This window comes from Syngnathoides biaculeatus, chromosome 3 (assembly GCF_019802595.1).
Source record: "Syngnathoides biaculeatus isolate LvHL_M chromosome 3, ASM1980259v1, whole genome shotgun sequence".
Taxonomy (NCBI): Eukaryota; Metazoa; Chordata; class Actinopteri; order Syngnathiformes; family Syngnathidae; genus Syngnathoides; species Syngnathoides biaculeatus.
Genome location: NC_084642.1, coordinates 8,425,962 through 8,451,915, shown reverse-complemented (window position 1 = coordinate 8,451,915; position 25,954 = coordinate 8,425,962). Strand labels below are relative to the sequence as shown.

At 42.4% G+C, this 25,954-nt stretch overlaps 1 protein-coding gene across 1 annotated transcript in view; it reads right to left on the bottom strand.

Annotated features, from left to right (window-relative positions):
• aldh1a2 (aldehyde dehydrogenase 1 family, member A2) overlaps nucleotides 1-25,954 on the bottom strand; it is a 43,842-nt gene that overhangs the window by 14,127 nt on the left and 3,761 nt on the right. The window contains exons 2-7 of the mRNA XM_061814086.1: nucleotides 10,893-10,997; nucleotides 10,641-10,781; nucleotides 8,608-8,737; nucleotides 6,307-6,368; nucleotides 5,079-5,207; nucleotides 1,207-1,320 (exon numbers count right to left, since the gene is read on the bottom strand). Of these exons, the coding sequence (XP_061670070.1) occupies nucleotides 1,207-1,320; nucleotides 5,079-5,207; nucleotides 6,307-6,368; nucleotides 8,608-8,737; nucleotides 10,641-10,781; nucleotides 10,893-10,997 (681 nt within the window). The remainder of the gene's footprint in view (nucleotides 1-1,206; nucleotides 1,321-5,078; nucleotides 5,208-6,306; nucleotides 6,369-8,607; nucleotides 8,738-10,640; nucleotides 10,782-10,892; nucleotides 10,998-25,954) is intronic.

Genomic DNA, 25,954 nt, shown 5'->3' with positions numbered 1-25,954 from the left:
CACAGTCATAACGGCCCTCTGAGGGAAATCGGAACAATAACGTGGCCCGTGGGAAAAATGAGTTTGACACCCCTGCGTTATACATTACTGTTGTTTTACACTCGGCACGCAACTTGCTATAATGTTGGTCTCACAGTTTTGAGGACCAAGGTTCGAATCCCGGCCCCACCCGTGTGGAGTGCTTCCATGTTCTCCCCATCCCTGTGTGGGTTTTCTCTGGAAACTCCCGTTTCCTCCCACATCCCAAAAACATGCAACATTAATTGGACACTCTAAATTGCCCCTTGGCCTGATTGGGAGTGTGACTATTGTCCGTCTCCATGTGCCCTGTGATTGGCTGGCGACCAATTCACGGTGTACCCCGCCTACTGCCCGATGATACATGGGACGGGCTCTCACAATCCTGGGACCCTTGTGAGGATAAGCGGCTAAGAAAATGGATGGATAGCTAAGAGTGGTCTCCTTCTTTCCTTAAGTTCTGAGAATGGAAAACCAACTAGCTTGTGCTTCTGGCGAAAACAGGTCGTATCTGCTCTTGATGAAGCTCCAAGGTTTGTCTGTGCTTGTGTAACTGCGGCCTTTTGGCTCGCTTTACGGAGGAGCTTATCAAAGGGCTGCTAACTGCATACCTGTGCATACCCCTAGACTCAAAACAGACTGTATAGAGTCTCTATAATCCAAACAGGACACGGCTCATTTGACAAAAGGGGCTTGTGAAATACAGGCTGGCAACATGTAAACGTTTATCCTGCTTTTGCTTGACTGTTAAAAGCTTTTATCATAGGGGTTAGTATGCAGTTGTAAATATCAGATCTGTATTAATAGTGTGCAGGAGAGGAATTTGCTGAGTTGCCAAAGAATGCGGTTGGATCCGTTCGCAAACACGGTATGTACTTTGATGATTTAGCTCGCCGTGAACCGCTTCCCACTCATGTAAACTACAATCGTGCGTCAGTGTCCTGTGGAGGGCTAAAAGACAAGGATCAGTGTTTTAGACAGATGTGTTTGTATACTCTTGAGCAAATATGCGCACGTGCAAGATAAAATCAGCGATGCCGGCCCACAGGAATAATGACGGGGCTCGCCATTTATATAGACTCCATTTGTTTGTCATCTAAGATCCAATGCAGGCACAAAGTCCTCTCATTACCCAGCATGCTCCCCTGTGTCGCACGCCGTCGGCTGTGCTTCCGTATACGAACGTACCTCTGTCGAGCCCGTGAACGCCACTTTGTCGATGCCCATGTGCGAAGCGATCGCCGCTCCCGCCGTTGGCCCGAATCCCGGCAAAATATTGACGACTCCCGGTGGAAAGCCGGCCTGTCAAAACAATACGAGAGGAAGCGAGCCTTAGCGGAGATGACAGCAGAGCCAAGGAAAACCACAGGCGGCGCGGGAGAATCCGGACCCAACCCAACCTCCCTACCGGCAGAAAACGTCAAGAGAGGAAGGACACAGACAGATAGTCTCCAGATTTGCAGGATGAGATAGAGCAGGATAATATTGTTTTAATCTCATCATCTTACTTGTGATCTGCACACAAGTGGACATGCTAATCCTGTTGTCAGGCACATCAAGGATGACATTTACTACTTCCTTTTCTCATTTTGCTCGATTCTATTCAGAGTTTTGCTACCTTGTCACCACATTCGTCGGATTTGTTTTATGGATATTGTTTATCGATCAGGTTAGGCAAGCATTAATTTATGCACCTCTAGTGTACGCTGTTGTTGTGTACATTGTAATGTATTTTAATATAAAATGTTGTTTCTATCCGTGCTTCTTGAGCAGTGCCTTACATGAGTTTAAGATGCTATATTAAAAAAATGTCTTTATACAAGGAATGACAAAGGTATTAAGATCAGAACATGTTCATAACAGAAGCTCGAGTGTGTGGTTGTAACATTTGGTTGCTTTAATTCAACTGGTTCTGGGTGTTCTGAGGAGGGCTCTTCTCTGGGGTTGAGGTCACCGAGGTGGTTAAAAAGCTCCTTGGTGGCAGGGCCCCGGGTGGGCGGATGAGATTCACCCGGAGTTTCTAAAGGCTCTGGATGTTGTGGGGCTGTCCTGGTTGACACGCTTCTGCAACATCGTGTGGACATCGGGGACAGTGCCTCTGGATGGGCAGACTGGGGTAGTAGTCCCCCTTTTCAACAAGGGTGACCGGAGGGTGTGTTCCAACTATAGAGGGATCACACACCTCAGCCTCCCTGGTAAGGTCTACTCAGGGGTACTGGAGAGGAGGGCCCGTCGGGACATTGAGTCTCGGATTCAGGAGGAGCAATTTAGTTTTTGTCCTGGCCGTGGAACAGTGGACCAGCTCTACACCCTCGGCAGGATCCTCGAGGGTGCATAGGAGTTCGCCCAACCAGTCTACATGTGTTTTGTGGACTTGGAGAAGGCATTTGACCGTGTGCCTCGAGGAGTCCTGTGGGGGGGTTCTTCGGGAGTATGGGGTACCGAACCCCCTGATCCAAGCTGTTCAGTCCCTGGACGAATGCTGTTTGGTCCGCATTGGTGGCAATAAATCTGACTCGTTTCCAGTGAGAGTTTGACTACGCCAAGGCTGCCCTTTGTCACCAATTTTGTTCATAACTTAAACGGACAGAATTTCTAGGCGTAGAGAGTGTCCGGTTTGGTGGCCTCAGCATCGGATATTTGCTCTTTGCAGATGATGTGGTTCTGTTGCCTTCATCAAGCCGTGATCTCCAGCTCTCACTGGAGCAATTCGTAGCTGAGTGTGAAGCGGCTGGGATGAGAATCAGCATCTCCAAATCCGAGACTATGGTCCTCAGTCAGAAAAGGGTGACGTGCCCTCTCCAGGTTGGGGATGAGAGACAGATCGGTGCAGCGTCTCCAGTGATGCGGACTTTGTATCGGTCCTTTGTGGTAAAGAGGGAGCTAAATAGAAAGGCGAAGCTCTCATTTTACCAGTCGATCTACGTTCCTACCCTTACCTACGGCCACGAGGTCGTGGGTCGTGATCGAAAGAACAAGATCCCGGATACAAGTGGCCAAAATGAGTTTCCTCCGCAGGGTGTACGGGCTCTCCCTTACAGATAGGGTGAGAAGCTCAGTCATCCGGGAGGGGCTCAGTGTCGAGCCGCTACTCCTCCGCATTGAGAGGAACCAGATGAGGTGGCTCGGGCATCTGATTCAGATGCCTCCCAGACGGCTCCCTGGTGAGGTGTTCTGGGCATGTACCACCAGAAAGAGACCCCGAGGAAGACCCAGGACACGCTGGAGAGACTATGTCTCCCGGCTGTCTTGGGAACGCCTCGGGATCCCCCTGGAAGGGCTGGAAGAAGTGGCTTGGGAAAGGGAAGTCTGGGTATCCCTGCTGAAGCTATTTCCGCCGCGACCCGACCCGAAAAAGCGGTGGATGGATGGATGGATGGATGTAAGTCAACTGATATATTAGAGAAGATATGATTGCGACACAGTTCTACACCTCTGCACTACTAATAATAAACATGATTCATAAAAGCCTGTCCTAGTATCACTCAAATCAAGGATTATTTTCTTTGCATGGGTGGAAATTTTAAAATAGCTCTTGTATTAAAACCCATTGCTTGTGCAGTGATGTACATTTGCAAGAAAATGTTGGAAACTTTGATCACAACAATAAACAGTTTGTTTAAACTGCAAAACAATGTTTCCGTGTTTTTAGTGAACACAACATGTACCCATCACAGTACAGAGGGGAATAATCGTGTGACCTGAGCTGTGGATTTAAGAACTGGTTGACCCTCTTTTTGCAGCAGTAACTTCAACCATATGTTTTCTATAATTACAGATCAGATCTGCACAATGGTCAGGAGGATTTGTGGACCATTCCTCTTTCTAAAACTCTCAGTTCTTTTAGCGGTATTCTTAGTATGTCTGGTGTGAAACGTTCTATTGAGGTCGTGTTACAGAATCTCAGTTGGTTTGTGACGGTGTCAGGACTCATTCCAAAAAGCGTATTTTCTGATGTTGAAGCATTTCTGTTGTTAATTTGATTCTGTTCCTCGGTTTTCCTGTTGCTTCACCCATCTTCTTTTACGCTTCAGTTGGCAGACAGATGTTCTTAAGTTCTCCTGCAAAATGTCGTCACAAATAATTTGGAAATCATTTTTCCATCCATTATAGCAATCCGTCCAAGCCCTGAGGTAGTTAAGCAACCCCACAAGATTAGGCCCCCCTCTATCATACTTCATCGTAAGGTTCAGTGTGTTCATTTGAAACAACTGACATATGGTTTATTCTCACAATAGTTTTCCAGTTGTGCTGTGGGATATCCAGATGCTCCTTTTCAAACTTCAGACCCTTAGCAATGTTTTTTGGGGGGGGGGACTCGCATTGGCAACCTTTACAGTGTCCAGTGATGTCCATTCTTGTTTAATCTTTACAGACTTGCAAATGTTAGCATGTACCTAACTTATCGACGCCAATTTTTTTGCATTTAAGGGTTTTATCTTACTTTAGTTTTATGTTTAAATGAAGACTATTTGAATTATCCATTGTGATCTGTTACTGCAATGGGGTCCTCCGTTCACAAACTGTAACTGCATTAGATTGTCCATTTTTTTCTTAAAGTAGTATGTTTAAAAAAAAAAAAAAATTCAACTTGTGCTTTGTATTATGGCAGCCCGTTGGCCCTAAGCTAACGAGCCATGCAAAATGCCAAAGACGGGCTAAGGAATGGCATCAGTGTCACCACGTTATAACGTTTTAAACCACAGCTACGTCAACATAAAAGGTGATGCAGCACACGTACACATTAACTATACTCAGGGGCCTATATTCTTTATATTCTGCAAATACATCCATCCATCCATCCATTTTCTAAACCGCTAATCCTCACAAGGGCCACGGGGAGTGCTGGAGCCTATCCCAGCTGTCAACGGGCAGGAGGCGGGGTACACCCTGAACTAGCTGCCAGCAGGGCACATCGAGACAAACAGCCGCACTCACAATCACACCGAGGGGCAATTTAGAGTGTCCAATTAAATTTATTATTAATAAAATAAATAAATATATAACATAATTGAAGACAATATAAAGAATGACACAGTTTGTGCATAGTCGCGTGTTACCTCTTTGACAAGTGCCGCCACATAGAGGCAGGTGAGCGGCGTCTGCTCAGCAGGTTTGAGGACTACAGTATTTCCACATGCCAGCGCTGGCCCCAGCTTCCATGCGGTCATCATCAGAGGGAAGTTCCACTGTGCGTGACACATACACACATACAGGAAAAAGACGACACGCGTTCGAATGAGGCGCTGGGTGGTCACGAGTCGAGCACAATAAGTCATCGCTTTCCAGTCAGTTACTCTCCCTTTCAGTCTTCTGTCTAAACAGTCGGGCAAGAGAACGTTATCCTCCCGTCGCATTATAGATAAGTGGTGGACTAGCAACACGTGCAAGAGAACGCAGCATACTTTACTCGATATATACAGACTGTCTGAAACTGAGAAAATCTACAACACTCTTGATTATTCAGTACTGTCTTGAAATATGAGTTTCATCAATTTCATAACCACGCTCTTAACTTAAAAAATATATCTTAAAGCATCTTTCCCCATTGAAATGAATGGAAATGCCATTAATCGGTTCCAGCTTTCCCTCAAAAAACAAAAAAAAATTGCTTTTAGCAAGGAAATTAGCACGTTATATAAAACCATAGAGTAATAACAATCAAATAGAATTTGAATGATTAAGCAGTTTATGCATCACAATTTGATGCTGCAATCCAATGCATAGTCTGGCACCTTCTGGTGTGGTGACCTTGGCCACTGGAACGGAGTATAATGCAATTATGGAGACACAAACGAAGTATAATAATACTACTTCTACTACTGTACTCCTGTATGTGATTCAGTAAGAGTCGATTACTCAACAAAAACTTCTTACATTATCTGTCTACATGTATTGCTCCACCATTTTGTTTCATTGCCTCAACTATCACGTTTAGCACGTCAGTGACATTTTGCACTGTTTGTTAGAATTCACTCCCGACCCTGGTGAGGATAAGCGTAACGGAAGATGAGTGAATTAATGAATGTTCGCTTTCAGCTGAGCTAAAACATGTGCAGTTCGTTTTGTTTATGTTTGGTTGACAGTTAAACCTCAACTGGAAGTGATAAAGAGAAATTATTTTTTTCTTCAGCTTTAATATTTGCCAAATTTCTGCTTCTTGTCAAATGAGTTGAATACTGTTCACTGCCACCCGACGGCACTCGTATCTCAGGTTTCCCACCGTATCTTGCTCAAAAGTCTGCTTGTATCAGGGTGCCTGTCACTTGCAGAGAACGTTATACTCACAGGGATAATTTGTCCGCAAACTCCAATGGGCTCATATCTGGTAAATGTCAAATACTCTCCGTCTGTGGAAGAACACGTACACAAAGAGAAAAGGAGTTTATTCAACCCCGGATTTGGTGGAAGCAGTGAAACATGTGAAAATGGTCAGTCTGTGTTGCCCCTTCATGCTCGTTTGTAAGTGAATCCACCCACAACACTCCCGCTTCCTCTTACCCCTGTGAGAGATTACGTTGTGAACAACACAAGGCATGTGTGTAACTGTTTTAAGGTCACGGACATGGTGTCATGCTGGAAAGGCTCTCTCATTCCTCTTGCATTACTTGAGGGTGTGCCACTTTCAGCAAACAATTGATTTTGGGAAACGTGCGTATAAATTTCCTCAAAACAGCCCCTCAGACGACACCTTGCCTCAATATACATTTGGACTGGGATTGTCAATGGCCAACGTGGTTTAAATCATGGGAAAACCCAAAACATGCTGTTGTTATTTGGGGAATAAGCAATTGGACACGTGCTGCTTGCTTTACTTCGTTTTGGGAGATTAAGAGTGTAAACTGTACGGACAAATGTGCTGAAAATAGGGCCGACGCCCATTCCTTTCGCAGAGTCCGTGTTGATCAACACAATATTAGCAAAAGCCCAAAGGCGTGTTGTTGACGCTTGCGTCCGACTCCTCATGCCGACAGATGTCCAAATATGTGCGCTTAGATCATTCGGGCCTCAGGAATACCTTTGTTTGTTTTCCCTGGATGTCTACGAGAGGAATAAAGATTAAACCAAAGCCCTGGGAAAGAGCTCACTGCGGTTGATTTGGCAGCCGAGTACAAGAGAAGCTTTGAGAGGGACAATGCAGCGGTATCAGGAGGTTTCCCATGTCCTTTCTTATTCTCCCTCCCCCTTCCCCCCTTTTTTGTGCGGCCTGTTGAAACAGACAGCCAACTTTCCCTTTTTTACACCCCCCCGGACTCATCCCATTCACCGGCATGTGAGGAGCGACACTGGCGGCAGCCTCCCCGGAACAATAAATGCTTGCCTTTACGTTGAGTTTTACTTTGATAGCTCACTTTAGCAAGCGTAAGCTGAGCTTCGTCATCTGCCAGAAGACACCGCAAGATGACAGAATTGAATGTCTTTCATAAAATTCCAAACTAGTTTGTAGACCAGGGGTGTCAAACTCATTTTTGTACGGTTTCCCTCAGAGGGACATTATGAATGTGAAACCATAAAAATAGTTGACATTTTTGAACTGGTTTTAGAATGGTGGCACAGCTGTTAATGTTGTGTGGTTGTGATTACTTTGAAGGCGAAACTTGAAGTTTGGGTTTTGAATTTGAAAAACATCTTTTGTTAAACAAGTCCTGGTACATTTCTGAGAGGCTTCATATGTCATTAATTCATCAGTTTGGAGGATTTTTTTTTGGCATATGTTGATATCACAAGTACCGTATTTTCCGCACTATAAGGCGCACCTAAAAGCCTTTAATTTTCTCAAAAGACGACGGTGTGCCTTATATATGGATCAATATTGAGCCTTTAGGGCAGCTCTGGCTAATGGATCCATAACCGTAACCCCAGTCTCTACTGTAGCGTCTATTCTATGCACCTTATAATGCGGAAAATACTCTATGAATACAAGATGTGAGCAAGTTCCAAATTAAACTGCAGATAAATGAATCTCTCTGTCGGCCATGCCAGAACATCAATCAAATTTGTCCCTTTGGGATGAAATTATTATTGTTTTTTCCCATACTACCGTAATTTCCGGCCTATAAACGGGGACTTTTTTCACACGCTTTCAACCCTCCGGTTTATGCGGTGATGCAGCTAATTTGTGCATTTTTTCTGACGGCCGCAAGTGGGGCGCTTCAGCGGAAAAGGTAAGAGTTAGACCGGTGGAATATATGTGCCGAGGAAGTGACTTTTACCGGTGTAGCCCTGTTAGCGTGGTGGTCTCTGTGTACCGTCTTTCTTTGTAAATATCTCAAGTTTCAATGTCTGTTGGAATGTGGGCACTTGCGGCTTTTACACGACTGCACCCCATGCATGTACCAAACGGTATTTCCTTTACAAATGTACTGGGTGAGGCTTATAACCAGGTGCGCGCTGTAGGTTGGGAATTACGGTATTCTTATTGTTGTTTAACGCCACAACACACCTAGAAAGATCACTACGTTCTTATAATACTCCATGGTCCATGGTCTGGACATGATAACTTATTACTTAAATGGTGTTTCTCTTTATTTTTTGTTTAGTGTGCAGTGAATCATTGAAAAACTTGACATTGCTTTACTTATTCCTTACCCATCGGAATCGAAGTGCCATGAATCTTGTCTGCATATCCAGCAAAGTATCTCAATGTCTTTATGGTCCCTTGAAGGTCCACAAACAGAGTGGTCAGAAAAGGCTTCCCGCTGTTCAGTGACTCGATAGTCTGGGGAAAGAGGGAGACGTTTGAGAAATGCTGTATTTTGTATCAACTTGTGCTGCTCAAATGGGACTCCAGTTTTTGCGCCCACCCCCGGCTGAGATGTGAAACTAAGATAACACGAAATTCCAACTCGAGCCGCCACGTTACAGTTATGTTTCCCGACTGAGTGAAGACATTTTATTTGTTTTTCCTTGACATAGATGTAAGTCAAAGGTGCTTTTTAGAAGACATGACAGAGTATTAAATAGCAAGAAAAAACACCATAAATATAAACTGACAGGGGGCCTTTAATAACGGATCAACTCGAGCTTCATGGCAGGATAAAGACCACAAGCTACAGTGTAGAAAATAAGTATTTGAACACCTATATTACAAGTTCTCCCACTTAGAAATAATGGAGGGGTCTGAAATTTTCATCGTAGGTGCATGTCCACTGCGAGAGAGATAATCTAAAGAGAAAAATCCAGAAATCACAATGTATGATTTTTTTAAAGAATACAGCTGCAAATAAGTATTTGAACACTTGACCATCAGCGAGAATTCTTACCCTCAAAGACCTGTTAGTCCACCTTTAAAAGTCCACCTCCACTCCATGTGTGATCCTGAATCAGATGCACCTGTGGAAGGTCGTTAGCTGCATAAAGACACCTGTCCACCCCATACAGTCTGCAAGACTCAAACTTGTAACATGGCCAAGACCAAAGAGCTGTCCAAAGACACCACAGGCAAAATTGTACAACTCCACACGGCCGGGAAGGGCTACAGAGAAATTGCCAAGCGGCTTGGTGAAAAAAGGTCCACTGTTGGAGCAATCATTAGAAAATGGAAGAAGCTAAACATGATGGTCAATCTCAATCGGAGCAAAGCACCATGCAAGATATCACCTCGTGGGGTCTCAGTGATCCTTTAGAAAGGTGAGGAATCAGCCCAGGACTACACGACAGGACTTGGTCAATGACCTGAAAAGAGCTGGGACCACCGTTTCCAAGGTGACTGTTGGTAATGCACTAAGACGTCATGGTTTGAAAATCATGCACGGCACGGAAGGTTACCCTGCTTCAACCAGCACATATCAAGGCCCGTCTTCAGTTTGCCAATGACCATTTGGATGATACAGAGGAGTGATGGGAGAAGGTTTTGTGGTCAGATGAGACCAAAATTGAACTTTTTGGTCATAATTCCACTTCCCATGTTTGGAGGAAGACGAATGATGAGTTCCATCCAAAGAACACCATCCCTACTGTGAAGGATGGGGGTGGAAGCTGTATTAAGGAGGGGATGACCGCGGCCATGTATAGTGAGATTTTGGGGAACAACCTCTTTCCCTCAGTCAGACCATTGAAGATGGATCCTGGCTGTTGTCTTTCAACATGACAATGACCCGAAGCACACAGCCAGGAAAACCAAGGAGTGGGTCCGTAAGGAGCAAAACAAGTTTCTGGCGTGGCCTAGTCAGTCTCCAGACCTAAACCCAATAGAAAATCTTTGGAGGGAGCTGAAACTCCGTGTTTCTCAGCAACAGCCTGTCTGATGTGGAAAAGATCTGTGTGGAGGAGTGGGCCAAAATCCCTCCTGCAGTGTGTGAAAACCTGGTGAACAACTACAGGAAACGATTGACCTCTGTAATTGCAAACAAAGGCCACTGTAGCAAATATTAACATTGGTTTTCTCAGGTGTTCAAATACTTATTTGCAGCTGTATCACACAAATAAATGGTTGAAAAAAAAAACATACATTGTGATTTCTGGATTTTTCTTTTTAGATAATCTCTCTCACAGTGGACATGCACCTATGATGAAAATTTCAGACCATGATTTCTAAGTGAACTTGCAATATAGCATGGTGTTCAAATACTTATTTTCTTCACTGTATTTCGATTCAATGGATAAATTGAATGGCGCCTTACAGCCAGATAGATGCTGTCTCTCTCCACCAGATCTGCCAGCTTGGACAGTAGTCGTCCCCGCTCGGATGCGTCCATCCTTCGCCATACAGAACCCAATGAAAAGGCGAGACGCGCCGCCTGAACTGCTTTATCAACATCGGCCTGATTAGTGGGATGGAGGAAACAAAATCAGTATTCAGCCTTTAAATTATCAAAAAAAAAATAATTCCTCTCTGATATAGTTGGTTTCAAATAACAGATAAAGGCATAAACCTTATCTGCTTCTTGGACGTCGCATATCTGCTCTCCAGTCGCCGGGTTCAAAGCTGGAAAAACCTTGCCGCTGACGGAGTCCTGCCACTCGTTATTGATAAAAATCTGCAAGGAAAAAATAAGTCACAATAGGATGTATGCCAAAGGAATATTTTGAAACCAGGGAAATCTTCAATTGTGGTTGAGCTGAAAATATTTGCAAGCGCACAAGGCTGTTTTGTTGATTTTAGTGGGTTTTTACAATCTTACAATCCCTCAAGGGATTCATCTATTCAATTCCGTTGACACTGCTTTATATGTTTGTTTTGCTTGGACACCACACAGCCAAGCAGACCACACACATGCAGGCATGCAAGGAAAGATGTGAGCATGATGGGCACCCAAACGGTGAGCGCGTCTTTTAGTTGAGGTTCTGCTTAGGGGTTGCCTGCTCAAGGGCAGACTTGAGTTAGACTAACAAACTAATTACAAATAACTTTTTGGTCTACACCGGAAGTCAAATCCAAGTCCTCATGGATTAGATATTGCTGTCCGTGACACAGTTTAAAGAGAAAGTATGTCGTTTGTTTTTGTCTTTGTTGATGTTACATTGGTATGTTAGACGAGAGGAATGTTTGCATAATGAGATAAGAATGATAAATGATGTTAATAAAATAGGTATGCAATATTGAAATCAGTAATTCATAGTTGGTTCCACAGTTTGGGAGGCGCTAACCTAACTGCTCTGTCCCCGCTGTGGAACATCCTGGAGATTTCTCTCCAGGCTTCAGTGAGCGGGATGGGGCGTAGGTTTGTAAAATATCACCAATTTAGGCCTGCGCAAGAGCGTCAAGATCTGTACGGGTAAAAAGTAAAATTTTAAAATGCATCGTAAAATAAATTGAGTGTCAAAGGTGTAATGCGCTCTCTCCTGTGTGTGCTAATGAGCAGTCACCTCAGCCATGAGAGGCAGGATAGCTAACATCCGTCCATTTTTCTTAACCGCTTATCCTCACTCCTCCTGTCGCAGGAGTGGTAGTACCCATCCCAGCTGTTAACGGACAGGAGGCAGGGTACACCCTGAACTGGTTGCCAGCCAATCGCACATGGAGACAGACACTCACAATCACACCTAGGGGCAATTTAGTGTCCAATTAATGTTGCATGTTTTTGGGATGTGGGAGGAAACCGCAGTGCCCTGAAAAAACCCATGCAGGCACGGGGGAAAACGTGCAAAATCTACACAGGCGGGGCCATGATTGAACCCTGGACCTCAGAATTGTAACTGTAAAGTAATGACTTGGCTTATTTGAAAGCCAGAACTAAAATGAACTTTATTTTACTAAAGAAATCATCTCTACCAAGATTGTTTACTTTAAAGCATAGGGCGGTTAAGAAGTAGTAGGATATTCGGGACCTTGCTAGGTCTAAGGAATATCCATCCAGATAGATACTGTTATTACAACTGAGGAAGTTTAAGCCGTCCAGGCTTTGATAACAGCTAGGTCGTGTGTAAGTGCTTAGAACAAGCTCCAAGGTCATTTTTCCTCCAGTGGGAAGTAAATTTGAGAGTCATCTGCATAGAAATGTAACGTGAAGTCATGCTTTTTATTAACAGCACCCAGGGGGAGCATGCAGACAGAAAATAATATAGGGCCTGAAATGGAGCCTTGGGGCACTCCATGTAAAAAGGGAAGCAGACGATGACTGAAATCCACCAAGAGAAACATAAAAACTTCTTTCGGACATGTAAGACTGGAACCACTAGTCTCAGTTGTCATCATAAGGTGTGAGTGTTACACATTACAAGTGAAGTATTTATGGCACCGTGTTGGCTGCAGGATGTAGCATAATTCTGCACATCCAGACCCTTGCATAAAGGATGTGGGAGAATCTCTGGAAATGTTGCCTGAGGATTCCTGTGTGTCCACCATGACTCTCTTGGGAGTACTCCACCATCCAGACAAAGGGGGGGGGGGGGGGGGGGGGGTCACAGATAAATCCCTATCAGACACCAGACGCCCATTCCCCATCCCCCTCAAGCACACGTTTCACAACATCACTGCTCATTTACGAGATCATAAAACACGTGCCGTACTTGGGTCTCTGTGATGCCTTAAAGCGACCCTTGCGCTATACAACTGCCTGGGATTCCATACACGGTATATGATATGCAACGTTTATGGATCTCACTAAAAATGATTTTGAAGAACCTAATCTCTGCTCGAGGCTAAAAAAAACTTCCATGTAAAAGGTTGTGCGTGCAAGATGTCATATAAAACACAACACCCCCCCCCCCTCACACACACACGAAACTTTTGTTGGACATGTTTAGCTCCATTAGGAAGATGGCTGACAGCCTCTGATAGATGGAGTGCAATGAGAACATCTGCTGGCTCCAATTATTCTGTACACACTCCCGCCTTTCTCCTTTGGAAAAACTCAAATGGAACTCAGAACAAACCTGATAACACTGCTGAAGTATCTGATTGGCCGTGTTTACCTCCAAAAATGCTGGACAAAATTGGAGTGGAACCGCAACCTCGGAGACCTAATATTGGAATTTGGCAGAAATTGCGGCGAAAACACACCGCTACGGCCCGTAATCCATGATGTAATGCAAGACTTTGGAATACCTTGCCAGGCATCAACGCGGCCAGCATCACTAAAGGCTTCTTTATACTTGCGGGTGCTGCAACCGTGTTGACGTCACTGCGGCTCCCCCGCGCGTACTTGGTGTCCGTAGTCCAGTGCGACCCACGAGTAGAGTTTTAGAGTAAAGTTCAAGTCGGAGAGACAAATAGTGCGAAGGATTTGTGTACTGTACCTCTTATTAGGAGAACTGTGAAACCTCGAGAGGCACTGAGGAATACTATAAAACAAGGGTGCCCAGACTTTTTTACCCCAAGATCTACTTTTCAAGCAGTCAGCCTCTCGCGAGCTACCGACAACGGGGTGTCTGTGTGTGTGATGATGCTCCCAATGTTATCTTATTCATGTTATGTGATATATTATACTATATAGAAATATATATGTATATTTAAAATACAGAATTAGCTTTTTGTGCACTGTATTGTCTGTGCTTTCATCCTGGATCAGGCTGTGCCAAGGTGGAATTGTAAAATTAAACACCATCTCATCCTGCACTTTCTACTTTGGCTTCAGACCACTCGAAAAGAGAAAATCTCATCCAGTTTAACCACTTTTTCTTCGAGTATTCGGATACTCAGACAATCATTGCATCTTAAAACAACAGCATTTGTTTTTTTAACTTTCTCCATTAATATCGAAAGTAAACATAAGCAGCATGTCTATGTCGTCTGTGCTCTACGTTGCCCAGACTGTGTTGCGAACTAAAGCAGCAGTGGACGCTGTCATTATAAAACACAATGATGGGTTGCGTAAGTACTGTAACATTTGCAATTATGAGTGTACGTCTTTAGGAGCGGGGATGGGGGCGGGTGTATGATAAATTAGGAAAAAGAAAGTGCGGTGGAGCAGCGGTCGTTGTTAGAGAATGTTCCATGGGCTGCCTAAAAGAAACCAGCGGCTTCTTCTTTTCATATTTTACAGTACGTATGTGAATTGTGCCATCGGATGGAACAACCAGTCATTCCTCACTCATTGAATCACATTGCAAAAGGCCAAAAACTAAATAGCTGGATGTTATACTTTCAATTTGCATCAGATTATTTTTTTTCTTGTGCACAAAGCAGAATATCTGTGAAGAGACTGTGTCAGCGGTGCACAATTGTGCACGCGTGCAGTTTAGAGGGAACATTGGCTGACGTTTTGTTTTTATTTGGCACGCCGTCCCGTGATCGACCAAGACTGCCTCGATCACGCATTGAGCATCCTTGGTATAGCGTATATGCCTGTAGATATTTTTGTTTTTGCTAGCTCGCCTATGACATTTTTGCATCCTATGTGAGCGTCAACCTAGCAGACATTTGTTAATATACGGTTTGGCTGAACGATTTGGTGTAATTTCGCGATCGACGCATTGAGCACCCCTGCTGTAAAAGTATGTTTTTAGCAAGTAGGGTGAGGAAAAACTAGAAAATGTTTTTTAAATTGTCTCCAATCATGGATTTTTATCAAGTAAAGATGGTCGGTAGCGGTGCGTACCACCTCAGAGAAGCGTATGCTAGCGAATCGTTCCTCCGGGGCACCTTTGTTCCGGTGACCCTGGTACACAGGCCAGTGAGGCTTGTCTCAACCAGTCAAGTATTCTCAGGCGCCTTCCATCAAAGGCCACCTTTAATCTGCCGCTCATTAAGAGCACTTCATAAAATTGTCAGGAACGATAAGTAGCAGCGGGGCCAGCTACAAAAACACAAAGTCCCGTCAAGCACTGAATTAGTTTTTGAATTTATAGGCTCCACTGAAGTGGGGAGCCCTAAATCAGCGAGCCCCCCTGACAGCCTGAACAGTCCCTGCAAGAATGCAGACGGTTGGTAGCTTTGTGCGCGGCGTAACCCCTCTCACAAGGCGCTGCTAAAAGGAGAAGCGCAAGAGGAGCGGAGCGAGCCGCCACCTAAATCACGCTAAGAAAAGGACACGTTTGGCTCGGCCCTTCTTCGGCCTCGGACTGGTGTTAAGACTTTTTGTCTGGTTCCATTGAAGGCCTTGATTGAGATGACAGGGCCGGCGAGTAAATCAACTCTCGAGGTTTACGAAAATTGCTTTTAGGATCATTTGGAAGAAGGGCAAAGAGCGCAAGAGTGAGAAAACAAGAGCGAGGGTGCACATTTAAAAATGACAAATCGTGTTTTCTTTCCCATCCCCTGCCGGGTCGCCGCCGCGCACTCACATGATGCCTTCACCTTCGGGAAAACCAATTCTCACACTCGCTTCAACTTCACATATTACCACTAAAACCTTTGAAAATCTTGCGTACGAGAAGTTGCCTCCGTCTTAACTTGGTTGAGGCGATTCTTCAATCCGGACGTTCAGCATAAAATATCATGTGATAGGAAGACAAAGGAAGATGTTACATGCAAAAAAAAAAAAAATGTAGTGGAGCTGTTTCATCTCTGCAAATTCACTTTCGGTTATGTAAAAGTACAAATTATTTTGTTAAACTATTATTTGAGGTTATTTCTGGTTGAATAACAGATAGAGAGATGAGCTATAAACACGCCACAGGCCACTTCCAAAAAGCACGTCAACCAGATGAGTGAACGTTACAAATTGTTCTCTTTATGTTTTTTCATGTGGCGATTTGATATTTATAGCCTCTTAAGTGCTTTTCATACAAATATTTACTGTAATAATTGAAACTTCACTATCTGCTGCTAGTGCTTTCGCAAAAGTTACACCGAGAGTCCACCAGTGACTTCCAACTTGTGTACAAAATCTGCTTGTGACGTTATAGGAATGAAAATATATCATAAATCGAGGACCCTTTGTAATTCACATGTTATACTTAGTTTATTGTGGACACTGTAATACTCTTTTATGAAGACTGCGGGATATAGTCACACTTACATCAGAAAGCAAAGTATACATTTGGTATGTACAAGAAAAATGATTCGGTTCTAGAATATATCAGCAATCCAACATTATCTGACAAGTTAGCCTCCATGCGCTAACATTTTTAATCGTCAAAGCATACAAAACAACAAAGACATACTGGACTATTAAAAAGCTTTGATTTGTGTGTCTGAGATTTTGCGTATTACTGGTAAAAAATAAACAATTCTATTTTGTGTTATTTAGTTTGGAAAATTTGCAAGGTGATAAGGTGAGGCTACTTTAGGAGACGAGAGGCATTTTGAGCACCTTACTTTTATCTATAAATAATGAACTCCACTTTTTTTCATTCCTGAATACGATGCATGTTGATCACTTTCATTTACAAAGACAACTGCACAAGTCGCTGTTTGAATTAACACATAATTAAAATGGGCACATAAAAAAAAAAAAAACTGCACTGGAAATCAACATGGGTGCGCGTACTCGGCACGACCAATCAGACGATGGCAAAATTCACGGAGTCACTCACCATTCTGCACATTTTCTGAGGTGCGGTGTGGTGTATCTAAAATCTGATTGGTTAAAAAAAATTACCATTTTAACAGCGTAAGTGAGTGCGTCTGTTTTGACACCTCCACTCGGATTCTGAAGGCCTAAAGCAGATTACGTTGACACGGAAGCGGAAATGCGATTGGACCATTAAATAAATAAATAATCTACATATTGTATGCAAAGATGCACAGCAAAGAAGGCTTGGAAATTAAATAATATATATTCTTATAGAGGAGGCACGGTGGAGCAGCTGGTAAAGCGTTGGCCTCACAGTTCTGAGGACCCGGGTTCGATCCCAGCCCCGCCTGTGTGGAGTTTGCATGTTCTCCCCGTGCCTGCGTGGGTTTTTTCCGGGCACTCACATCCCAAAAACATGCAACATTAATTGGACAATCTAAATTGCCCATCGGTGTGATTGTGAGTGCAGCTGTTTGTCTCGACGTGCCCTGCGATTGGCTGGCAACCAATTCAGGGTGTACCCCCCCCTCCTGCCCAGTGACAGCTGGGATAGGCTGCAGCACTCCCGCGACCCTTGTGAGGATAAGCAGCAAAGAAAATGGATGGGTGGATATTATTATATATTAATTAATATACATATTAATTAGGTTGTAAATATAAGTCAGTGGTTTTTATAGTCCTATATATAAAAATTGTACTATTTTAGTTGTAAAACGTTTTTTGGGGGGGTGGCTGTGTATCGGGAAAGTTCTATATAAAACCAGTTATTATTTGTAGTTAACTGTTAGTAATACTAATGCTATTTATAGTGCACAGTACAGTGTATTGTTAGCCTAATAGAATAAATGTTTACAATATATCACACACACACCGGTAAGTCTTTGAGTTTAAATGCCATTATCATGGGCCTCAATTATTCGTGGCGTTTCTCTGTTTGCAGTCATAAAAGATTTGAAAAAAAAATGCACACAATCATGTTTACGTCTGATTCAAATGCTAATTCATTTCCTTTCACGCCTCGTGCCGTTTGGTTTGACGCATCCTGCGGCAGCGAATAACGTCATTCAAATTGAAACGCCACCTCTGAGCGCGTTCATACGCTTCATTTTAACAAGGTGTCGTGTTTGCTCTGGTGGGGGTCATTTGTTTTTATGTGGCCGGCGATGGGAAGAATTAAGGGAACATGAAAATAAGCTCGAGCAAGGCGGTGAAACATCTGTTTGTCTGCCGAGCTCAGCAGTTTACGGCAGCATAAAAAAAATACGGCACAGTACACCCGTTTTGTCTTACGGTAACACTAGACTGGAGGTAAAAGGGAGTTAGAGCGTGCAAATGTGTGTGTTGATACACAACAAGCCAAGATTCCACAGTCCTGAACACGAGAGCACCTGCGAGACCCGTCTGTGCAGGAAGTTTCATATCCTCCTCGGTCACATGACCTCCATTTCCCCTCCGCTTAGACGACAGGTTGCTCATAATTACAAAAGCGAGCGCCTTCGGCCTCCGTCTCGGACCCCGCAGACGATGCCACCCGTCGCTGGCGCCCTTGGCAAAGAACGAGACTCGCTTGTCGCCGACTGGGCGTCATTGTTTGCAGTCGGCTAGATTTTCTCATTTGTCTATGTAAATTCGCCGTCATCCAATTGACGCTAATCCGCAAAGACTGAATTTGAGGCAACTGGACTTGCTGTTGTTCGTTGAACACCACTGTCAAAAAACATGTCCAGTTGCCTCCAATCAACATTTTGTCTGAATAACTCCCAAAATTACTTTTTCTTTCAGATTTAGAGAAAAAAATTTGTGGAAGTACATGATTTTCTTTGACGTGCTGCTATTCCTGTAATACGCTCCCAACATTGCGTATGTTTGGTGAAGCTACTGAGCACCAAATTTTACATTTACAATGATTATATTATTGCTTCAACTTATAGTAATCTTTATTTTTGTAGCATCTACTGCAAAAATGATGACAATATCAGGTTGTCTGTTTCTATCATATACAGTAGTACAATAGGTGAAAACCCATGCAGTACAACCGGTCCCATGACTACACTTATAACACTCAAATCACATTTTCTAATTTAAATGAATGGAAAGAACATGAATCCGTTCAACACTCCACCCGAAAAAACATTTTGTGTTTTAATAAGTAAATCAAGCACTCTACAATATTGTACTTCACATTAACATGCAGTAATAGCATATGTAAAGACAATTTTAAGAACTACACAGTTTGTCCATCGTGTGATATTCAAATGGGCATCGTGCTGGTCATTCTGGTGTGTGCACCTTGGCCACCAGGGGACATCATAATACATACAGACACGTTAATAATTCAAAATTCCGTGAATCTCAGTTCCAGAACCCGGGGTGCGTTTTAAAGCCCCATCATTGCCAATATGAGAACCCATTTTTTTTTCTGGCTCTTGGTCTTGGAATTAACTTCCGAGTTAATTTTTTTTTATAACATAAAAAAATAGCATTTTTCTTTGTATTTTGACCTCGCTGGTCTACTACCTCATTGTGTTGTGATAAATATGCCAGAGTGCTGTTGTTTTGTTGTGCTTGCATTGTGTATTTCAGTTATTATAACGTGAAGTGTGGTCTGCGTTCTTGGCCAGATCACCTCTGAAAAAGACCTTGGTCTCGATTAATTTTATTTTCTGGTTAAATAAACATTTTTATTAATTGAGAAATACCGATTTCATGATGAAACTCTGAAGACTGGTTCCAAATAAGCTGCAGTAATATTGTTTTTCGCAGGGGTTCAAGAATAGATGCCGAGTATTACATGTGGAGCTACCGCTTGTGTTCACAGATTTGTTGTTACTGCAAAATAGATGCTATTTTTGTTAACTTATTTATTCCATTTTGCATCGTGCGTTACCATTAAGCTAGTGGATGTCTGAGAAAAATGTAATATGCTTTAGTCAAATACAGTTTACTTCAGTTTTAGATTTAGTGTTAAACTAAACTTCAACTGAGAGTGGCGACAAACTACGGAACCGTATTGCTGCCACACCCAAAAAAAAAGTCGCTATCACGTTATAACGTGATATGTTTCACGTTATAATGTGGTTAATTACACGTAATATGAATCTTTTCATGTTATAACATGAAAAGTTTCACATTGTAACGTAATTCATTTCATGTTATAATGTAAAACTTTCATGTTGTAACATGATATGCGCTATGTTATCACGTGTTTCGTTTCATGTTATAACGTAGAAAATAATAAATAAATAAATGTCACACCTCTTCACCCTACCCCCCAAAAGGCAATTACTTCCGGTTCTACTACATTACTACATGTCCTTGCTCCATGCGTAAGAGGCAATCTTCGGGTACACCGCGACTCCGTAAAAAGCTCACCAAATCCATGTTTTGTGCAACACTCAATGAGAGTCCACTTCCAGCTCTGTCTTCCAGTATGCCACCTTGGAAGCATGTGAGTGAAGACAGAGTCGCAACAAGTTGACGCCAACTTTTCAGGTTATAACGTAGAACTTATTAGGTTTTACCGTGATATGTTTCATGTTATAATGTGATTCATTACGTGTTATAACATGGTTTATTTCACACTATAACATGAAAAGTTTCATGTCATAATGTGAAATGAATTATGTTATAACATGAAATGATTCACATTATACCATATAATTAACCACATTATAACGTGAAACATATCACATTAATACCTAATACCGACCTTTTTTATGTGTGGCAGCAATACGCTTCCGTTACAAACAGGTTGAAGCCTCTCTCTTTTTTTTAGGATTTGTTAAAATGATGCTCAATGTGCAGTTATGTCCGCAGCAACCACAAAGCGCTCATATCTTGAATTTTCGCTTGCAACTCAGGACGAAAAAAAATTCAGCCAAGTGACAGCCCACGTCTAGAAACTCGTAAGTCGGGTCACTCGTGGGGTGAGGTTGTTGATAAGATGTGACGCAAATGTTTATTTTCATTAGTCATGATCGAGTACAACTCACTCACTGCTGATGCTTGTTTTTCGCATGTGAATTTTGACGGGTCCGCATCATTCTTGAAAGTTCAGGTCAAAGAAATATTTAAAGATGTTGTTCTCCGCATGGGATCAGTGGGGCGAGCAATCATTTCATGTTGAAGTTGTGTGACGTTTTTCAACAGACAAATAAACATCTTGAAAAGTGCTTGCGTCTCGTGCACGCCAGGGGGAAGGAACCGATTCCAGCAGATTTATGAAGCGCAGTGTTTTTCCAACACGCACCTCGAGGATTTACACGTTGCCCGTCAGGAGGCCCGTCGAAGCGGGGCCTTATAGGAAGTCGACGGCGCGGCCTCCCTGTCACCGGCCTTCCCCTCAGACGTGATTAAGAGGCTGGGGACGTCGTGTTGACGCGTGCGCTACCACCAAAATTTACCACTCGCCGCACGAGTGGGCATTTCACACCAATGGACATCTAAATGACGCTCGGCACTTAAACCGTCACAATCAAGGAGAGGTGCTTTCGACTTGAGATGTGGCTGTGTGTGTGTGCGAAGAGGGGGATTGTGTAAGACAAGCAGAGGGAGGGAGGGAGGTATGGGAGACTCGGGTGGGGTGGGTTGGTGGTTGCTGGTGGGGAGGGCGGCTGTATTCTCGCTGTGCTGCTTGTGATAAATCATTGAGTTGCACAGTATCCCTTAACTTGCGCCGTGTTTGATCTTGATGGCATTAAGATGGTGGTTTTGAAGTGAAAAAGTCCAGAACTGCAGGTCAGGCTCTAGCGAAGCAGGGCCAAGCACCCACACGGTGAAGCGGCCTCATAATTTACACACCGGTGGACAGCGCCGAGCATCGTGGAGCCCCCGCCGCCACCCCCACCCCAACCCCCGTCTGTACTACCTCAATCAGTGACAGATTGATTGAGCTCCTTCTTCATTCAAAGCGAGTGCGCGTCTGTGTACGAACGCGCACTCTGCACGGGCAGCCAGGTTGCGCAAGCGCAGCTTTCGGCGCTGGAACAACCGCGCTAACTTTTTCATCGCTGTTGACCAGATCAGGAACATCAAGGGACGAACGCTATTATCCAGCCCATATTACAACCACGTCGAACGCGCACATTCAATTGGCCACATGCTCCTCACATGCTCATTAATTAGAAAGGCCCAACAATCCCAATTTAGATCATTAAGAACCTCAAGCATATTCTTAGTTTTTTTTTTCCTCCATCTGTATGCATGCTTTGAGAAATTAAGGAAAGTGTTAATTATAGATCATACTGCTAACTGACAAAAAAAAGGGGTTTACCCCAAAATACGAATTACTCATGATAATTGGTGCTCATCATAATAATAAGAAATTAAGAACAACAGCAATTCCTGTCAGTTGCACAAAAATCAATAAAAATACAGCGGTACCTCTACTTGCAAACGTCACTAGTAATGAAAAATTCAGGTTACGAAATGCCTCCTTGGAAAAATATTGTCTCTCGTTACGAAGGAAAACTCAGGATACGAAAGTCAAAAAAATAGGCACTGGATTCGCAGCCCCCAAATTCCAGCAAACGTAAACGTAGCGCGACAGAGCTGCTCTCCCATTGGCTATCACCGTAGCATCTTCCTTGCGTCCCATTGGCTAAGAGAGGCGTCAATGATGCTTTTCGTTTCCTTCGGACACTTAAGCGTCACCGAATCACACGCTAGCGCACATTGGTAAAGTACAACTTTTTGGTGAGCTTTTTGTTTGTGTTTTTTTAAGAAACAGTGGAATTAAGTTGTGTGCATGCGTACATTCGTACAAATGTTTTCTCACAGCTGTCAAACGTTTCCCTCCTCTTCTGTCCCCCACGATGCCGTTTGCTTGTCACTCACCCTTCTCTTCGCATAGTCGCCCAACGCCAAATGTAAATAAATGAACATAATTTCTATTATTCTTTCATTATGTATTTTAAATGATTTGTTTTTATTGGGATCGGGGGGGTTGGAACGGATTAGGCTATTTACATGTAAAAAGCGCTTCTACTTATGAAAAATGTAACTTCATTTCGTAAGTAGAGGTACCAATGTATTTCCTGTGGTGCCAGCTATATAAATGACAATAATATCTACATCTCACAAAAAATGTTATTGTAAGCCCCTCTCACATTCTGCAACGTTTGAACTGTGCTTTAATATAGTAAGGGAAAAATGTATTTCATTCAGGATTCAACAAAAATATTGTTTAGCCTAACAGCATTATAGACTAAATCATTTTTAACTTATACTAACGTGTTTGCTAAGAAATTGTGTTTTTTTTTTCTCTTGAGGTCTGTGTAGCTCCTCAATCGTGGGGGTCATGCGTAATCTGCAAAGGTTGAATCTAAGTAATTGTACTATGTACCACTTAGTTCGTAGAATTGGGTGTGGGTTACCCGCCGAAAACATTTTAAAAAAATCCCTGAAGCAAATTTGCTTCTGCAATTTTCTGATGTTGGTAAATAAAAATTGTTCAGAAATAAAACCTTTTTTTTAAATAATGAGATGACAGCAAAGATGATTAAATGCAAATGTTTTGTACTAAAAAGTGAACTGTAGTTTAAAATGTACTAATGTCAAAATAAATCTAGTTTGATGTTTTTTGTTGTTATTGAAACAGGATACATGCATATTTACAACTTTATTTTAACGCTCGACTGTATTGTGTGTTCTAAAATTTGAATTTGTATTTAATTCAGTCATTCTTTCCCGTCCCACTAGAGAGGGCCCAAGAACCACTTGTGCCATACTTTGAGAATCACTGATCAGTGACTAAAAACAGCAAAGCTATGTTTCCATTTCTATGTCTGTAAATTCTGTCCCAATGTCAACTCTCATAAAAAAAAGATCACCCAAAGAGAAGAAGCTTTTCCTCCAACAGCCCCCCCCCTACTTTGGTTTGCCAGAAAAAAAAGCATCAGTCTCATCTAACACGGCTGACTTTATTTATGGCTTCCGTCGTGGTCCCAACAACCTCCAAACTGTTTGCGTCTTGTAAGCCAGCTGTTGGATCCTTCGTGCCATGAATAAATGTAGAGGCGGGGGGGGGGGGGGTCACTGAGCCAGAAAGAAAAAACAAAAGCTTCCTTAATTTACTCTCTTTTTTTTTTTTGCTTGACGGTCAGAAGAACTACCCTTGAATTTTTTTTTTTTTTCAATCAAGATTTTCAATTTCATGTTACGGTTGCTTTTCTGGGACTGGGTGAAAAGGACAGGGAGGGAAACTCAATGGCCACGAGCCGCCTTTATCTTCCATCGCGATACGGTATCAGCGCGACGTGAAATGTTTCCAGGGTCACTCAGATGTCATCGTTGCGTTGCGCTCGCGGTGTTTGTGCAACGGCCGGGCGAGGCGCTGACTGTGACACAGAACGTATCATCTCAAACTCTTTCGAGAATCCGAGGACATTTTCTGCCCCCGTATGACATTTCAAATAATCCAAGCACGGAATACAGAAACATGCACTTGTTGTGTCAATTGAAAAATTTAAAAACTGTAGCTGTACTAAAAATTATTCCTAAATATTATTTAAAATGCTAAATAGGGGGGTGCTCAACCCCCTAAAATGGCGTTTTTTTCCCCATTTTGTCCCTAACTCTTGATGACAAACTATCAAATATAATGGGAAATAAGGTCCTTGTATTTAAAAAAAAAAAAAAAAAAGAATTATCACAGACATTTTTTAAATAATAGTAACTATTTTCTGAAGTTTCATCTTGCAACTCTCTTACTAAAACTTTTCAGACATTCAGAGGAAGAGATATAACCCGTATCATGAGTCAGCAGAAATTGAATTTTGCTGACCACATTTTAGATCCAGCATATTATATTATATTTTATTTTATCAATGTTTTAAGGCATACTGTAATTGAGAGTACCACTCAAAAGAACACAGCCGTTATTTATATTATCAGTAAATTATACGAACACTCAAGGTTTTTTTTTTGTTTAATTATAAACCTAAATTTGTTCTTGAGCAGTTAGCATGGCAACAAACACAGGTAGCATGTTATAATAATTTTACTGATGTGAATATTAAATTTATTGCCCGTTGGTATCTGTCTATATGTCATAATTGTTTCCAAGGGAAATGAAAATATTTTCAAATTATATTTCTACAACTTCATAAAATGTTTTTATTTGTAGGCGTTCATAGTCCGATGATTTGCAACAGATTTTCTGAAGAAGTTAATTACATTTTTGGGATATGTAGGATTTTTCTCCTATTGCTTATTATCCCATTTTAATAAAAACAAACGCATCGTAGTGTCTTCACAACTCCTTTTTCTGGGGTTCTTTTACAAATGGTCCGTCAAGCTGTCTTTAGCGTTAATGCCGCTGGAGAGCGCCTCAATACTGAATCTTGTCGCAGTACACCAGAGGGATCCGTGAGCTGAAGTGCCAGGATGAGGCAGCCATTTTGTTCACAAAATAGCAGAGTAGCAAAATAAATGTTATGTTTAACATTTGAATGGATTAGATGTGAATTTGGGCAAGTGCCAGAACAATTGGATTTTAAAAAAAATCAGTATTACGACAAGAGTGTCATGGGTTTAATTAGTAGTTAGGACTATTTATGCTCTTGTAATTACATAGTTTGAAGGAAAGACGAAAATTGTCTTAACGTTATGCGCGTTTTTCTTGATTATTATAAAAAGAATTTCCCTGGGCCACCACTATTTGGTCTGCCAACGAGGATTACCTTCACTACAAATACATACTTGGCCATTAAATCTGATTCTGATTCTCTTCCAAAATTTTGACTCAATAACTTTGAGAAAAATGGGACTCGGCATGGGAGACATTTACCAATATAAAAACAAAAAACTATTGTTGATCAAACTCTATGAAAACAACCCTATCTGCTTTTCTGGCGCATGTATGACAAATAAATTATGATTTTTTTTTTTAAAACGCACTATTGATGGTTGAGCTGTACGAATCAAAACACAAGATGGATTGTTCCATATTTTTCTTGAAAACCAACAAACTAATGAATTGCCTGTCATTGAAAAATGTCACCGCCTCAATTGTCCTCCGATTTTTTTAGATATCGGTCGGTCCGTATGAAGAAAAACACGCGAGGCAAAACGTGCGGCCCAACGGCGAGCCGGTG